Source organism: Convolutriloba macropyga, unplaced genomic scaffold, assembly GCF_964194025.1.
Source record: "Convolutriloba macropyga unplaced genomic scaffold, txConMacr16.3 SCAFFOLD_1094, whole genome shotgun sequence".
In the NCBI taxonomy this organism is placed as follows: Eukaryota; Metazoa; Xenacoelomorpha; order Acoela; family Convolutidae; genus Convolutriloba; species Convolutriloba macropyga.
Window position 1 is genome coordinate 30976 of NW_027449735.1, and position 11525 is coordinate 42500.

The window sequence follows — 11525 nt, forward strand, 5'->3', positions numbered from 1 at the left end:
TTTTACTCTCTGCCGTCTGTCTGAGGAAGACTGCTCTTTCTTTATCATCTATGTTAAAGATTCGTCTACAAAAAGAGCAGGAATAATTAGAAAAAGTGACATTGCTTTATTGAATAGTATAATAATCAGCATATAATTGCGGCTTTGTCATCTATTTACAACAAATTAACACAATATATAATTGTATAAAGTCAGGAAATTATAGCAAAAATTGGTCCAAAAAATTTGAAACGAAAATATTCTTTAACATGTATAATAATGGTTGGGTATAATATTTTCTACAATCAAGGAGGAGGAGGGGGGGGGGGGGGGGGACTTTTAGGCGAGTGTCCACTCTTGAAAAGAGATCAAGCCACGAGCACAGTATAATGTTGTCATTAGGTATAGATGAGAATTAAGTTACCGAATTCACACAAGGGGTGGTTGGCCATGGGAACAAATACTTAAAATTTTGAGTATAAATTAAAATTTCATTTAGTGTTTTAAAAATTTTCGCGAACTTGTTGTTTGTCTCACAAATCAAGCAAACTATCAATTCGAAAACTCTTTTTCTGATCATCGGATTCGTTCGTTTGACTTCTTGGACTGCTCGCTGGACTCGTCAGAAAAGTCGGCAGAATGATGTCATTTTCGGTTTTAAACGCATTCTGAGAACATCTTTTCGTGATCAAGTCAACTGTACTTTCGAACAGCGAAATTCTCTCGTCTTTTTTCAAATCGTTCGCAATTTCAACCCCGCCCACGATAGATTTTGATTCGTCAACTTTGTTTGAGGAAAAATCCTGTTCAGGTTGCAAAAAACTTAGTCCCGAAAATTCTCTAGAATTTAGTTTTGGACTTTTGATTGGTTGATTGTTGGGGTTTGATTTTGACTGAGTGGTTGAGGAGTTTCGTTTTCGACCAGTTGCACCCTCGCCATTTTGTGATTGGCTCTTATTATTGTTTGGTCCAAGAGGCTCTCCGGTTGTTGTATTGATTATCGGTTCGCCGCTAAAACCGAAGATCAGTAATTAGTAAACAGTTAAAAAGTACGCATTCAAAAATGAAAAAAAAAATCGAAAAGCATTTTTGCAGTTTTTTTGAACCATCCCGCTTGAAATATCTAACAATTTTATCCAGTTTTCATTTAAAAAAAAAACTTTGTGAAGACTTGGAATTGATTGTATTGATAAAAATTTGTTTTGAATAATCAGAATCTTACAAATGCATAATTTATAATTTATGATTTTAAAGATCCATCTTTGAAAAGCTGATTGAGCGATATAAGGCAACCAACACTAGTCAAAGGGTATTTTTAGTTATTAACAGATTTTTTCTCGATAATCTGTTTAGTTGGGAATTCCATCAACATAATTAGTAGTTCAAAAACAAACCGACAATTGATTTTAAGATCATCTCGGTCTGTATTTCTAGAGATTTATGCAAAGGTTAACAAAACAACGGGAAAAGTTTGAACGAACCAAAATGAAACTTAAAGTTTTGCTTGAAGCAGAACTGAAGAAAATTTATTGCTGCTGAAAAACAGATTTTCTCACAGCAACTTTCCAGAAAGGTTAAAGTTGTTTTAGAGGATTCTAACTAACAAAACTTTGAAATATCAATTAAAAATGAAATTTTTTTATACCTTAAATGCTAACAAACTAATATATCCGCACTAAAAAAAATAAAAAGAAAAGAAAAAATTTAGTACCAATAGTTTGATTTCCAGCAGCGCTCAGCCTGCCAAAACTGATTTCAGGCAAGGTAATTGCAGCAAACTTTCAATGCGAAACTTACAAAAAATTTTCATAGTATATAAACAGTTCACGCAAATTTCTTTGCCAATGTTTTAAATGTGAATGTTTGATCAGTTTTGAGATATTTCTGTCCTGTTTTCCACGAAGTAAAACCGATTTCAGAAGATATCAGGATATTTAGCAAATCCCTTGTTTCAACATTGGTGAGTGTTTGGATTAGAGCTAGGTGCTCGGCAAAAATTGATTATCAAAAATTATGCATAACTTGGCGCGGTCATATAAAGTGTATGACTATTCATCAATAACTACTTTTTAAAAAAGTTGAAAAGGCCTGGAAAAACGTATGTACGCAGATACTAAAGGGGATTGTCTTAAGCTGTGGTTTGAAAAAAATTTCCGAAATTTTATTTTTTTAAACAAAAATTAAAATGTGGAAGAACATTGCTTTTGTATAGAAAAGATAATTGTTGTTAAGGGCAGAGAGAAATACTCGATTTTGAGTAAAAGGAAAAAGCTGTCAAAAACGTAGGGACGAACAAAATTAGTTTAAAAAGGATCTAAAACCTAAAGGTTAAGATCAAAAACCTAATTTCGAACTTTGCTGAATTTAACCTCCAAATCTCAGTTCGAACTGTTTTTGCTCCAGCATAATTTGGTTGTTGAAATTAAAAACAGATTACAAAAATAATGGCGTATGCGAACAGAAGATTTCGAATTGAAGTTTTATGGTGCGTTCAATTTATAGGATAAAGTTTTTGTTCCGATCCATTTTAGTGGGGGAGACGTTTAGTTCTCAACTGGCTGGGTTTATTTGTTCAATCATTTTTTGCTGACAGATATATTCTTTGTACACAATTGTGAGTTGTATAATTAGAAGACATGTTAAGCGTAGGACATCAAATTGAAGAGATTTTGGGTTTAAAAATTTTGGAATGGTAGGCTCATTTCCGTTGTTTTGTTCACATTGTTAGAAATTTTGAATAAAAATTTGATCAATTTTGCCAATTAAATATGATTAAATTGTTAATTAATGTCTGATTGGTTTTAAATTTAAAGATATTTGATGATTTGCTTGAACCAACTCTTTTAGTTGATATTTTTAGCTAACATTGTGCAGTCTTAACAGAAAAGAGAGGTTGCTCACCTCTTTCAATTGAATTACAACATAGTCCACATTGCTGTTTTACTATTTAAATAATGCTTTTATGGCTTTGGCACAATGATTTTTCATAAACGTTTTTTAATTGTGCACGTATTCCAATTTTCGAAATTCTTTTTTGCTGTCTTGATCTATTATAACAAAAACAAGCCGCTTATTTTATTAATGGTGTTCAAAAAAAAGCGCTTTTGATTTTGTTCAATGTTTTTTTTACCTAACTGATTATATTTTTAAGGGATTCGACACCATTTTCTCAAAAAATTTAATTTGGTTGCGTGATTTTTGCTTGTATTTGTTCTTTTTGTAGTTCTATGATATTCCAACTATAGACAGGTTTCATTGGCGTCTTAAGAAGGTATGATTGAGGCGATACAAAATTTTCAACTGATAGCTAACAGTTTTCATTACCTTGAATTTAATTGTTTTCAGAAAATAAAACGTATTTTTAACTTTCCCCTTTTTTGTCTACACTTTTATTTTACTCGCTGAAGAAAGTTCCCATAACTTTTCTGGTGAAGTGTAGGTCAAATTGACTAGTTTAGTCTTTATCTGATGCTATGTTGATTTTGTTATTGAGTTTTTAATTGAAAAAAAAAGATAGATTTTCGATTTTGTTCGTTATTAATGCTTGTTGATGTTGTTTGTTTTATTTTGCTGTTGGTCTTGTCTCTTAGTCTCCCTAATGGCAGGTATCATCGGCCCTCTAGTGGAGCATTACTCAATTGGCTGAGTGGTTTAGGTGTAAAGCAATTTTTAAATGGATATATCAATTTTTTTCGAACAATATATGAATTTTTAGAAAAAATTTTTTGTCTTCCTCATTTGGAAGATAATTGGTTCAAAATATGGTGGGGTGGGATTGAAACATTATGTGCAAACGCACAATGCCGAGCCTTGGTAATTTAAAATCTAAATATGTTGTTTTGATATATTTCTTCTCTTTTGTTGAAAATGATTGTCATTTTTTGTTTTGTTATTGGAATCTATAACTTTTGAGACATTGATTTTTTAAGACACCTTTCCAAATATTTTTTGGAATGCTAGCTTGGTAGTTCAAAAACTAATTTTGTTTTTTTTTATTGAATACTGCTTATCGTAAAAAAGCATGCAGTACAACTCGTTTAATTACTAGTTTGTTAGAACTAGAGTTACCGCTTATTAACTCTGAAATGTTTATTCAATATTTGTACCTGCATGTAAGAGGGTGTGCGTTGTGTGGAGGGCGACCTGGCCCCTTGCGGGTATTCTCCATTTTGCGCCATTTGGCTCGTCTGTTCTGGAACCAGACCTAAAACAGAACATCTAAACATCTAGATATGGTGAATAAATGGCTCATGAGAGAAAACGGTTTCAGCTATCTCTTCATATATCTTCTTATGATTGAAAAATCCAGACCCTGAGACATACAGGAGCTTGGTTATCTTCCCAGGTTGACCACCCAAAGTATTCCAGTACTGAACCAGTGTAAATCTAGAACCTTATAGTCATTTTTGCACTTGTACATCCTATGTTAATTGTAAAATTGTCAAATTTTGATGTACTTTTTCAAGACTTCATAAAGATAATGTAATGATAATCCTAATGACACTCGTAATCATACTTCCGATTTATTTGCCTTAAGCTTCGTTTCGATGATAAATTTTGACAAATATAGATATAAAGCCTAACTTCTTGAAACCCATCAGATATTTCAAGTTTGTACATATCATGGCGTTTTTTTGTACAAAGAATGTATCTAGAACTTACAAAATGTCTCAAATTTTGCATCAGAGAGCAACAAGCTCAAGTTCTTGATTGACTTTTTACCCTAATTTAGAGTGTATTTCTACGTTTTGCTCAAACCCGTTAATTTTATTTTTTTTCCAAAGAATAGAGTTTAAAGTTTAAAATATCCATGGATGAAAAATTGAATGCGCTGAAACAGACTAACAAAAATTATAGATAGCAACTTTTTGTTGAAGAATTCGGACATTCAGAGTTGAATCATTTGAGATTCTTATATATTTTTATCGCCCGTATCAGCATAGAACATCTAACCGGAAGCGATGGAAATATTTGAGATTTCAGCCTTTATTGTTATTTGAATTTTTCGCCCCTTTCAACAATGGGCACAAAATTTAAATTGAATACACTGAGCTATTGAATTTCAATTGCTGCGGTTTATTACTTGAGAGGAGGAAAGCGCAGAAATTTTCCAAATTCCGCGACAATTTAAGAGGCTTTTATGGGCGAGTTAACTTTAACTGAATTTCTTTGAATAATTGTTTTAAAGCCTTTAATTATGTATTCAATTAGCCGCTAATTCTCTCTCCCCTTACTCAGGGGAACAAAATTTTGTGAAAACCAACAAAGAAGCAAAAATCCACAATTTTGCAAGATTAGATTTAAATGTCAGAATCACGCAAGGTGATTTTAAATTCATTTAACAATAAAGCCTCTTTAAAATTCCTCGCCTAATTAGAAAAATACCAAGTCTTTCTTTACGTGAGCAAAAAATAAAAGGAAAATGAAAAGGCTTTTTATTCAGACAAAAAAGGTGAACAAATAGCTACAATTAATAAAGAGGGATATTATATCTAGTTTAATTAGCATAGATAAATTAAAGAAAGCACAATTGGTAAAGTGTGTGCGCATAAATCAATAGAAATTGGAAAGGTAGTTAAATTTTAACAGATTTAATGATTTTGCGAATCTATTCAACTAGGAAACAATACTGGCTCTTTAATTATAAAAATGGTTTCTTGGTTTGATTTCGTAAAAAGAAAAGAATTAACGGAAAAAGATCCTTCTTAGCAACAAAAGATAAATCCTAATTTTCCTTTTAAAGTGAAATGCTTAATTTAAGATTAAATGATGGTTTCCTTAATTTAAGGTAATTTTTGGATATAATTATAATGGTGCAGAGAATCTTATGATTTTACATAGGCAAAACAAACGAAAAAAAAAATTAGTACAGTAAATAAACTTTATAATATAATATATCAGTGATCAAAACAATAAGACGAATAAGTTTTTAAAAATCTTGCGCAGACTTTTAGAATTCGTTTTCCCAATTTTGTGCTGTTTGAGATGAGATGTAAAAATAGTTTTCGAAGAGGAACGGGGTAGCATGGTTCATTGCAAATCCCCAGCAAGATGTACAAAACAAATGTTTTTTTTGTAAATTCTATGAAATGTATTTTAAATTCGCACATAATTTTTTTCTGCACATAATAGCATTTGCAACTAAATTGGTATCTTAACTCAATTGGATTCAGTTTCTCTCAAACGAAACTCACTAAAGATGAAAAAAAGAACATTGTTAATTTCCTCTGATACACATAAAAATAAAATGCAAATGTTTAAAGAGGCAATGTAAAGTTAAGAATATAACGTTATGTAAAGCTATAAAACATTAAATTACCTAAATAAAAATTTGACCTTACAGTAGTAAAAAATGGCCTAAAATGCGAGTATAAAATGTTTTCACACTTTTATCTGTATATCATGATGATTAAAAATTGCTCTCAATGTCGTCTTTCATATCAGTCATTTTTGGGTCCTTCAAAAAATCGTTCAAAAAATATTCTTTTAGTTCTTTTTTTAAGGAACATTTTGTTGTTCGTTAAACAACTAGCGAGAACAATAGAAGACGGTTTTGCTTCTTTCAGAATCAGACAAACATTTTCGTCTGAAAAACTTGAAACCTTTATATAAAATACATAAAGAATTTAAGCTCATCTTTTAAATTAAATTTATATAATTGTTTTAATATATGATTACAAAACCCCAACTTAGACCAAATAAAATTTTGTAGTACCAAAAGACGAAAAATCTTGAAATCTGTAAAAACAAAAAGATTCTCTAAATGAAAACAACTTTGCCAATATCTATTAATCTCAAAACAAATATGTAAAACCATAATTAAAATTACTGCAAAACTGTTGGTCTGATTTTGAAGAAAGCAAAACCTTCTTCTTTTGTTCCCGCTAGTTGTTTAGCGAACACAAGCAGAATCCACAATCCGACAGTAAGGCATGTTTTGTTGATAAAACAAAATCCACACTTAGTGGAAATTACCAAATTCACACATAGTGGTTATCGTTAACATGATAACACAGTTAAAAAGAACAACGGTTTTCGCAGACTTTTATTAATAGTTTTTTTTATAGAATCTCTTTAAAAATGTCAATATGATATTTCGAAACATTGGGAGCTATACACAAAAGCCCTCACTCACACACTCATGGATTTATATATATATATATATATATATATATATATATATATATATATATATAACGTGGATGTGTGCGCGCACGTGTGTGTGCGTGTGGGTTTGTGTGTATACTTCTCAGTGTTTCGAAATATCAGATTGACGTTTTTTAAGAGATTCTCCATGCAAACTATTAATAAACTGTTCTGCAAAAGTGATTTTCCATTTTAAATGTTTGGTCAAGTTGGCGATAACGTTGTTTCTTTTAAGTGTGGATCATTAAAACTTGGTTCCTTTTGGAATGTGAGATCCCATGTCTTCACTTCAAACAAACAGCGTCAAGATAAATGGAAGATATATATATATATATATATATATATATATCCCCTCGTCTAAATTGTAAGCATCTATATATTATATATATATATATATATATATATATATATATACATATACATATATAGATAAAAGCAAACTTGGTTTAACAAGCTAAATATTTTTAAAAAGAATTCTTATTTCAAATTTACAATGGTTTCTTCAGGACAAGGTAACGTTATATCAAACGCAATTTCAATACACATTTTTCTCGTTTTTGGAAATTTTAGTTGTTCCGAACTCTCAAAAAATTTTTGGTATAGATATCAATATCTAAAATTCCTACATTCATAACTCTATATAGTGCATGTGTTGAGTAAAAATGTAACATGAAGTCTTAAAAACGTTTTTTCGACACGCGTCAGCAAAATTTCTATTTTCAGTTCCTTGTGTAGAAGGATTCATCAACGTTTTTATACTGATACCCTGAGGGGAGGACAAAACAGCAGAAATTAACGCATAGGCTATTTTCTTTCAAAGAATATTTATTGCTCCAACCTCCACTTTAATTGGGAGGGAGGTACTATATGCTCAACTGGGTACTTTTTTGTTCAGACTTTTTGGCCGATCGATATATTCATCGTAGTGAGTTGTGAGTCATATGAATAAAAAAGCACGTACATCCTACACTAGTGAATCGAAAAATATTTTTTAGATTTTAGTTTTTTACAGGGAGTTACCGAGATTTAAAATTTTGTGAATATTCGACTGTTTTTATTCACGTTCTCAGTAATTTTTGCTAACATTTGGCACAATTTCGCTAATATAATTAAAATAAGTCAAATGAATCCTTTTGTTTTGGTTTCAATTGATATACGTTGTTTTACAGTCTTATTTCTAATTTGCCATTCAAATATCCAAATGGCTTCCTCGAGGGCTGTAAGTGAACTTGTATCATGCATTCGGTTGCCACCTATTGTCTCTTATGTAATTAAATGTATTTGTTTTTTTAGGAAATTTCGAATTAGGATTTTTCGTTGTGTCTTTTTTCATTTTATATCAGTCAACTGTTTATTTATTCCCGGAAAAAACAAGTCAAACTTTCTTTCTAATAGAATATAAACTAATATAAGGCTGATTGATTTAACAGAACGTTTCCGTGCTTTTGGAGCAAATTTTGGTTGAGTTTTCAATTTTTTTTTCGGTTTTGAGAATAATAGCCCATTTTCGCTGTTGTTTTTGTTTCTTTATTAAAATGTCACCTTAGCAAACAAATTGACAGAAAAAATATTGAAAAAATTTGTAACTGATCATATTAATTGTTTTCATAACATATGGTTTTAAGCGCTGCGACTCCGTTCTCTTGCAGAATTTGTCAAAATCTTTCTTGTTTATGCGCTATATTTGTCGATAATTTACGTTCTCGTATGCCAAATATAGGGTAATTAAAATTTAATAACTAATATCGGTATATGTCTAGTGATTTTATTGAGTTTCAAATTAAATTTCTACAAAAGTATTCTTCAACTTATACCTTTTGTTCTGGTTTGCGCTTTTTTCATATTGTAACATGTTGTATCATTTTCGTAATTTAGCCTCCTTTTTGAAAGGTCACTTTAGTGTTTTGATGAATCAAACAATAGGTTTTTTGTTGCTTAAATATTTTGATTGATATCTTCAGGGCTTAGACAATTTCATGCAGAAGAAATTTGTTAGATTTAGAAACTTTTCAATTTTTGTGGATCCTATTGCTTTGTTTTTGTAATGGTTGTTTTACAAAGAGACTTTATGATGATCAAAGGAGACGTAAGTTATGATTTTAAGTTCTTCTGGATAGTATTTTATAAATTTAATGGCTTCAATAATGTGGTTTCGTAAAGTTGTTTGTGAAATTTCTTAGTTCAGCTTCTATTTAATTTTATTTTATAGTTTTTGACTTAGTCTCACCAATAACAGTCACAATCAGTTTTCCAAGAAGTTGCAAGATAAACTGCCTAATCTTTTAGTCAAAATCTTTTGTTGGCTAAGAATTTTGAAAACACTTGTTTTTTAAAAAAGACAATGGATTTCTGAGATTTGCCAATCTGATTTCTCTTCACTTGTAACCTAGCATCTCTATAGGCAATTTCCATCACTTATCCATTGAATTACAATTTTCTCTTTATAAGGGTTTTATTTTCCTCGAATAGTCTTTCTTCTTCGTACAACGAGTTTTCATAAAATAATATTGATTTTTGCGTAATCGCCCCTTTTGTAGGTTTCTGTCTTCTTTTCTCAGTATTACAATAATGGACAGTCTTCTGATTGTTTGAAGGAAATGCATCAAAGATTTTTAAATGTTTTTAGTGAACAACTTGAGGTTTAATTGGTTGGGGCATTGTTTTCGTGAAAATTTTTTTGTTCAGTTTTTTTCCTTTTTGCCTAAATTTTTCTTTTTGTACTCGTATAACATATCCTGGATAATGAAAGGTCTCAATTTCTCTCTACGGTGTTAAAAAAGATCAGTTGTAAAAGATCTTCTAATCAGTTTGAAATTAGTTCTTTTCAAAAAAAGCAATATTTTAAAAAACTTAGCACTTTTGCTCATTTCTTGTCGACTTGTTACCACGTCGCATTGAGGAAAATTCCCATATTTTTTTCTAATAAAGTACAGGTTAATCTTCTCTGTATAAGTTTTATCTGATGTCATTTAGATTCGGTTATTTTTGGTTTTCAAAAAATGGACACCGAGTTTTGGGCGTAATTAACATTTGTAACTGTTTGATTTTTATCGCCGTTTTTTCTGGTAGACATATTATGGTAGTCACAGGTCTCATAGGCCTTCGAAGGTAGATTGTTTATTCATTTAGTGGTTTGTTGAACGATATGTTCATATGTTAATTTTTTTATCTGTTCCTCATTTGGTTGACAATTAAGTCGAAAATGTAGATGAGCGGGGTCGGAACTTTATGTGCGAACGCACATTACCGAGCCTTCCTGTTATTATAGAAATTTCAATCATGTAAGTTTAATCAAAAAGTTATTGTTAATTTATAAGTTTCATATTCAAAAAATGTTTGATGATGCTGTACGTTAATTACAATGGCGTAAATTTATAAGGTGTAGATGGTTGTATGGGAGTGGGGGCTGAACTTAAAGTTGTTGAAATATTTTACTACCACATAGCATTTTCTGAGTGGTCACTGAGAAGTTAAGAGAAGTGCATTTCTCACCTGCACTCGACTTTCCATTAAATTTAACTGCATTGCCAGAGTTTCTCGCACGAACACGTCCGGATAGTGAGTCCTGTGAAATGCCAGTTCCAGCTGTTCTAGCTGCCAGTTTGTAAAATTGGTCCTTGTGCGTCGCCTTTTACTGTCGTTAGGATCACACAGGTCATCGCTGTGCATGTCAGCATCCAAGTCCTCCGCGCAGAGGTTCGAGTCCAACTGGGAAGCATCGTTTTTGTCCTCAGATTTGAAGCCAAATGTTTCCGAGTGGCTCACTGGAGAGGATTTTTCAGTACATTCTTCGGTTTTGCATTTGGAGTTTTTGTCTTTGGAAAAGGTCGCGCCTAGAAAATGGAAAAATGGAATCAGGAAACATGATTTAATTTCCGGTTTTACGTACGACCAAAGGTCAAACCTTCTTGGCAAATGAACTGCACCATTTGTGTGTCCCAGTATATCTGACAACTTAACTATCATTTGAGTCAGGGATGCTTGTATTGAGATAAATTACTCTTGAATAATGCGTCCCCCCTTCCCGCCCCATCCCGACCCTTCCTGCTCCAAAACACAATTCATTACAAAGCATATCTTAATGTTTTTGGATATCCCGGTTCGGAGTTCCTACACTGAGCCTGTGGAGGGTGCATCCATTATTTATATCTGAAAATCAGAAAAAAAACGCTTTAGTTTTTTATTTTTGTTTTAATTGTTAATTTTTAACATGCTTACACACATGCTTACACGAAAATCGAAGAGCGCGGGGGGTTGGTTGAAGTATGGTTCAACAATGAAAATTTGAGTTCCATTTTTTAAAACAAAGCACTGACCTTTCTTACTTTGTTTTGTTTGAACTCCACCGAAAGCTTTGCATGACTTTTCGCCAATCGCAGAATCTTTTTGTTCTGCAACTT

At 31.5% G+C, this 11525-nt stretch overlaps 1 protein-coding gene across 2 annotated transcripts in view; it reads right to left on the reverse strand.

Moving 5' to 3' along the window:
• Positions 1 to 316: 316 nt before the first annotated feature.
• Positions 317 to 11525, reverse strand: part of LOC142355287 (uncharacterized) — an 11722-nt gene continuing 513 nt past the window's right edge. Inside the window, exons 1-4 of one of the 2 annotated variants that reach the window (XM_075407494.1) lie at positions 11451 to 11525; positions 10618 to 10958; positions 4086 to 4183; positions 317 to 990 (exon numbers count right to left, since the gene is read on the reverse strand). The exon at positions 11451 to 11525 is cut by the window's right edge and continues 513 nt beyond it. In XM_075407494.1, the coding sequence (XP_075263609.1) occupies positions 513 to 990; positions 4086 to 4183; positions 10618 to 10958; positions 11451 to 11525 (992 nt within the window). In that variant the 3' untranslated portion in view covers positions 317 to 512. Of the gene's footprint in view, positions 991 to 4085; positions 4184 to 10617; positions 10959 to 11441 lie in introns of both variants that reach the window. The other variant, XM_075407492.1, reaches the window with a different exon arrangement.